Source organism: Opisthorchis viverrini, assembly GCF_000715545.1.
Source record: "Opisthorchis viverrini unplaced genomic scaffold opera_v5_12, whole genome shotgun sequence".
Classification (NCBI taxonomy): domain Eukaryota; kingdom Metazoa; phylum Platyhelminthes; class Trematoda; order Opisthorchiida; family Opisthorchiidae; genus Opisthorchis; species Opisthorchis viverrini.
The window spans coordinates 2,055,715-2,062,121 of NW_008751668.1; the positions used below are offsets into that span (position 1 = coordinate 2,055,715).

At 47.7% G+C, this 6,407-nt stretch overlaps 2 protein-coding genes across 2 annotated transcripts in view; one reads left to right on the forward strand and one right to left on the reverse strand.

Annotated features, from left to right (window-relative positions):
* Positions 1–206: 206 nt before the first annotated feature.
* T265_01147 (hypothetical protein) lies at positions 207–2,657 on the forward strand (the record flags this gene model as incomplete). The annotated part of the gene is made up of 5 exons (XM_009165108.1): positions 207–993; positions 1,029–1,142; positions 1,180–1,271; positions 1,313–1,532; positions 1,567–2,657. The coding sequence occupies 5 exons, from the start codon at positions 207–209 to the stop codon at positions 2,655–2,657; spliced, it is 2,304 nt and encodes a 767-aa protein (XP_009163372.1).
* A 3,191-nt stretch (positions 2,658–5,848) lies between these two features.
* The window catches only part of T265_01148 (hypothetical protein), a gene marked incomplete at both ends in the record, with an annotated part of 4,498 nt that continues 3,939 nt past the window's right edge, over positions 5,849–6,407 (reverse strand). Inside the window, 2 exons of the mRNA XM_009165109.1 lie at positions 5,849–6,007; positions 6,196–6,366. Of these exons, the coding sequence (XP_009163373.1) occupies positions 5,849–6,007; positions 6,196–6,366 (330 nt within the window). The remainder of the gene's footprint in view (positions 6,008–6,195; positions 6,367–6,407) is intronic.

The following is a 6,407-nucleotide window of genomic DNA, read 5'->3' on the forward strand; positions in this document are numbered from 1 at the left end:
ATGGAGTAAAACAGATGCAATTTTTTACACAAATATCGACCAACCAGACACGCGCATATCGAACGGCCATAATGAAACTGGTCTCACTGGCATTATTGACCGCAACAAGTCGATAAGTTCGATCGCTCTCCGCTCCCGCACGCTTAGCGTTGTTCGCACCCCAGTTCTGCTACTGTGTTTGGAGCGTGGTTTATCTGGGAACTTAAATGACTGACAGCTCCTTATTATCTATATTTAGTGGATTATCTGCACCTGACGAATCCAATCTGAACTTATCTTTCAAGGACTCTGTGGACCCACAACTTTACGGATTAAATGGATCTGAACGCGATTCAACGGCACCCCATTACACAAGGTCGATACTGAACTCTTCGGCTTCTGGAAAGATGATGTCAGGCGATCCTTCAAACAGCTTGTCAGCCAGTTCTGGCTGTGGAACTGTTGCAATGGCTGCCGTGCCTATAAGCGCACTGGCGCCCAGCAAAATCAACTTCCCCTTGGGTGACCTAGAAAATATTCCTATCTTCAACTCCGGAGATGGAGCTGCTCTCGAGTTGCAGGCTCTCCAGGGCAACGCACAAGCCCTCCAAGGAATTCAAACAGTCAAGCTGACGCTCATCAACTGTGGGGACCAGCAGACCATCCTTCTTACCACCCCATCCACCCATTTCACAATGCCGGATCAAAATCTAGATGGAGTTACCCTCACTCTTCCCGATAATTTACTGGCAACTGATTTTAATCTCACTGGGCTACAGTCATTCCAACTTGGTGACCTGCCCGTGATGTCCGATAAGTGTGGCGTCCCTGATAATGCTAAACTCACCTACTCTAATATGACATCCCTGCCCCCCATTTCCTCAGTTTCTGACAAACTTTACAATCAACTCACGGAGGATTCAGACTCCGTTCAGCCTTCACATGGCTATGCCATTGAAGACCTTAAACCGGTGTTGCAACGAAACGGGGAGAAGTTGCATGATGACAATGGAAGTGAGTTACCCTTCTTGATCTAACTTGCCACTTAGATTATTCCCTTAGTGACCCTACTTCTGTTGCGCTCACTTCTCCCGTGGCATCTCTGCCTCAAACGACTTTTGCGCAGAATATTCCTCCGAAACCGGGTAAATTAATGGATTCAGGTAACCATTGGTTTTACAGTAACCTCACTGTGTACAGTTGATGAGTCTTCACTACCAAGGCAGGACAACACAGATGCAGATGCAAATGATCCGTCATGCCCAGACGACATGACCGAACTTAACACCAAGGTAATACTTGAAACCCGTGTCACTTATGTTGTTCCTCCTAGGATTTAGCTCAGCGAATAAGTGCTGAACTTAAGCGCTACACAATACCGCAAGCCGTGTTTGCCCAGCGCGTGCTTTGCCGTAGTCAGGGTACTCTTTCGGATCTGCTTCGTAACCCTAAACCCTGGAGTAAGCTTAAATCTGGCCGTGAGACATTCCGCCGCATGTGGAACTGGTTAAACGAGCCGGAATTCCAAAGGATGTCTGCCCTTCGCCTAGCAAGTAGGTGTCTTTATTTCACTAACCCTCCCTTTAGCATGCAAGCGGAAAACGGAGGAGAACCAGAAACCCATCGAGGAACGTTCAACAAAAAAGCCGCGCCTGGTTTTCACGGATATTCAGAGGCGCACTCTGCACGCCATCTTCAAGGAAACGAAAAGACCTAGCAAAGAGATGCAAGCCACCATTGCTCAGCAGCTAAATTTGGAAGTTTCTACCGTTGCAAACTTCTTCATGAATGCTCGCCGCCGTTCTTTGGATAAGTGGGTGGACGATAAGGACGTACAACATACAGTGTCTACATCGTCGCCGGCCACTAGTATTGAAACATCACCCCCGAATCACACGACTCACGTTTCCTCTCATCTAGGTGACCACTGCTCGCTACAGCCGGTTCATGCTGCTTTACCCACTTCCCAAATGTCGGAAGTATCAGATTCTATCCTTCATCGGATACCTGGCTGTCACACTGGTGTTCCGACATCTTTGGAGTTGCCATCTTCCCCCGCACCACCTCGCCTCACCCCTGATCCAACTGTTTCTTTCAGTCATGCAGATGTAGACCTTAACACACTATGTGCCGTTAGTGAAAACGAACATACGTCACTGTCAAACGGCCTCCTGCTCTCCGGTGATTCTGCTGCACTCCAAACACAACTACTTGGTCATGTCCTCGTTGGTGGACAAAACGCCATGTTGCTTTCTCACAATCTGAGTCCCACTTCGGACAAAGCTCTCACCCAGCCAATGTCTGCTCCAGGGCTTACTTGCATGGCTTCGAATCTATCCAGCATCAAATCGGCTCTTGATTCGCTTTCGGATCCACCTACCCTGTCTCCAGCTCATCCACACCATCTAACACGAGTCTCGATGGATTCACTGCGTGATACACACTCACTTCAACACAGTATGACGGTGGGTTCTGTACCAGATGCGGTGTGTACTGCCAATCACGTTTTGCCTTCAGCCGCAACACTAATCGGTCATGATCGACTTGGCCTTGATAGTGTTGGTCACATGTCCGGCTCCACTGTTTTGACTTCATCACTGGGCTCCTCAGTTCCGATACACCCGAAACAAGAAGATCTAGGTTCGGGACTTCTGGGTGGCACCAGCGCACTCAACTAGGGGTGGCTCATTGGAAGTTCCGATGCCACCAGTCTGTCACTTATGTGTGTACTTTGTGTGTCAGTTAACGGTGCACACTGTGGCGTTGTCCTTTTCTGATCATGGGTGTGATTACAAATTGTTTAACCTTTCTTGTCTTGTTATTTGTGTGAACATTATTTCAGTGATTTGTGCCCCGTTTCGGAGGTATGGCCTATTGATTTTTTTGGACTGGAAGTCTCGCTTCCTTCAAGGTGCAATATCCTTCCATCGGTAGTTCTGACTATCGCCACTCCCTGTACAAAATCGGTTTGCTAGTTGCTCTTTTTTCCAAATCATGTATGCCTCGGTTTCGCAACCTCCCATTTGGTTGGCGCTGTGTTCATGCCTCATATTGTATCATGCTGCATTTACTGCTGGCATCCAACCCATGTGTTTGATCAACTTTTTCTATCCTACCGACCTTTTCGCTCCGCTTCCTCCATTTCAGTTGTGCCTGTCTGGGTTTGCTGGGCGGTTATCAGTAGACCTATGTTTTTCGACGCACTATAGACGCTTGTTTCTTGCACGATTAGGGTGTGCTTGTACAACGTGATCCTTCCTTGTTTACGGTGACCCCTGTCCGATGAAACCTCATTTCTTCGACATCTTTGCTTCCCTCAAAAAACTTTGTTACCTCTTGCCAATAATAAATCCGTATATTTCATGGGTTTGTTCGCCTCCATGCGTCACTCCTGGGTTCCACTCGAAGGCACAGTTGTGCGCATAGGTGTCATTAATTCTACAGGAACCAGCAATCATTCTCACGGCTCATGTTTAGACGTGCATAAAGGCATCTGCCAATCGGTGTCTTAGTTTTGGTCCAGTCGGCTTAATATAGGGACAGCAAATTTATCGTGCCCATCGTGGCTTTGCTCAAGGCAGATGGTGCATTAGCTGGTTCTTTGAGCGCTGAAAGCGTAACGTTCTATGGTGCAAGGACAAGTACATTCATCCGTATTTTCGTTCCTTTGTCCCAAGCTCCAGGCAATCTATTATCCAAGTATGAAATCGAGTTGGCCACTGTGCTCGAGGTTGGTCTAAAGTAGTATTTAGGAGCGAAATAACCACCAATCAGATCAGAATGGGTTTGCGGCTCAACTGTCTAGTAAGCTGAGAGTGACGGTGGCTTTTCGGCTTGCAGATCGCGGCTAAACCATCATTGCCATGACTAGTTAGCGTCTCTGGGGAACTGCGAGGCGGTGCTGTAGATATGAATCCTAAACCTGGCGGCGGACTTGTCAGAGGGGGTATTCCGCGGGTCGTGTTTGTTGCTTGGGACCAGTCTTCTACTCGTCGCAACACTGCGTGGAGTCATCCTAGGTTTCGCTCAGTGGTACGGTTGGATTCCTAACTTTCCGCTTCGTTCGCTAATTCAGGAGGATCCGTGGACGACAACTAGGATGAACATAGCCCCGCGTTGGAACACAAACCTTACATACTGTAGGTAAGTCACCATGTGATCGTCTTCTTGTCCGTATTTTTGCTAATTCTAACCACTTCTTTATCCTGGATATATAGACTGCTGAGATTTTTCAGATTACTTATCCGGTGACAGCGCTAACTGTTGGACGGTTTCGGAGCACCAACTCGCAGCGCGTCAGTTTGCAAGGGACTAGTTGTATGCACGGCAAGAGACAGCTCTGTTGGTCACAGAATTCTCGTTCCTCGATGTGCGAAGAGTCCGTGGTCAACGGAACTAATGAGAACCTTCATAATTCTGAGATGGTTCAGTCGGTAATCTCAGCTATGATGAAGAATGGCATGGTTGGCACTGACTGATTCCGAATCATCTCTATGCCCCATAGAACACTTCTTACATATGGCAATTTTTGCCGACAGTGGCCAAGTGAGTGGTCTTGTTTGGCTATTTAGTGGATGATCCGTTTATGCATTTATTTTGATTTTGTGTTAATAATAAATGACTTTTTGAAACTCTGTCAGGTCGATGTGGCTATCCCCCTATCGAATTGCGTGGCACTTTATTTGACGAACCCGACAAATCCTTGGGTGTCGCCGACGGAATACCTGGCAGTTGTGTTGCCGATGTCACGTGACCAAGGGCTCATATTTCGTCAAGCCACTGACTACCTTCCACTTGGAAGCAAATTGCGCCGACAGGTCACAATAGGTGACACCCATTTCCAGTACGCGTTTACTAATATCCTCAGTTTCGGAACTACATATCGACCAACGATTCTCCAAAACATCCAACCAACAGCCAGTTGTCTCCCGTACGACCCACCCGGTCCCTTCGGTGCCCTAATCGAGGCGTCTCACGTATCTGTAGATGTAAGTTTTCTCATTTAAAGTGAAATACTGAGACGAACGCTGGAGGGTCTCCAAAATTCTAGTGTTCAAATAGCTTGTGACGAAAACCTTGTCGATCTGGAATATGCAGATGACAAGAGGAGGAGCAGGCGCAACCATACTTGGACGAACTGACCAAAGTCATTATGTCCTTTGGTATGCACTTCGCATTCACAAAATGTAAGTTCATGCTCCTGGACATGCACTCACTGAACACATCTTTACAATCCAGGGAGAAGCACTCGAAGTTTTACGTATATTGGACGTGTCAGTTCCAACATTAATGTGACTGATGAGGTCAGTGCATGAATCTGCAAAGGTTCGCGTTTGCTAATTAGAGATACCTAAGGCGTCAAGGTGGTGTATCCCTGAATCTCAAGGGACGTGTTCATCAAGCTACAGTGCCTGCTGTTTTATTGTATGGCTGTTCGGGTAGCGGAACTGAGACGTTTTCAGCTGTACGAAAATCGTTGTCTTAGAACCATTGCTCGTGTGGGTTGGTGTCGGCGTATTCGTAACGAGGCAGTTAGGAGGCGAGTCTTCGGTTGTGCCACAGGTACTTCCACTGAAGAATGTGTCCAGCACCAGAAGCTGCGTTGGTTGGTATATATGTTGCGTATGCCTAGCCATCGTTTGCCGAAGAGAGTGCTGTTTTCCATGCCCAACTCAGTGGCGTAAACAGAGAGGTGGCCAACCCTTGACTTGGCAGAGGAGTATGAAGGAGATCACGAAACGCTTGGATGCTGTCGGTGCTACTCGCCTTCCAGGATGGGGACCGCGTGATCCTCACTGTGCCTGGTTGGAGACACTACAAGATATGGCTGCCAACCGATGTTAGTGGCGTTCTCGTTGTCAGTTTCTGTTCAGATTGCCTGAGTGAATGTCTGGAGGTGTAGGCACCTCGGAATGATTGTGTTAAGCCAGCACCAAGTCCCTCCCCCATCCACCTTTATTTTTTTCTTAACAATAAGGCTCTCAATTAAATCATGGTTGTACGGCAGTGAAGCATCGGTGTTGACACACTGATGTCATACTGTCGATGATAATGATGATGAATTTCGCGCCATAGGTGTTCGGGGTTGTTGAAAAGCTGTTCTGGTCTCCCTGATTTGAAGTGGTTCCATTTTACGCCAGACGACTGTGATGACTACTTTAGATTATAACAGCGTCTCCTGTATGTAATGGACGCTACTCTTGTGGTATCTCGAACTATGCTAGGCCCAGTACCTGTGTCTGAAGCTGACTCGGCGTACATGTTGACCACATCGTATCTTATCGATCCGTCACGAAAAGACTGGACCTTACCGTGGTGTGACGGTTTGCGCACCTCAACGATCCATTGAGCTATACTGGAGAGTGTCCCGCGACACTCACAGAGTCTCTCATACCAGGTTGGTCAATGGTTAGAGGTCTGACGAACAC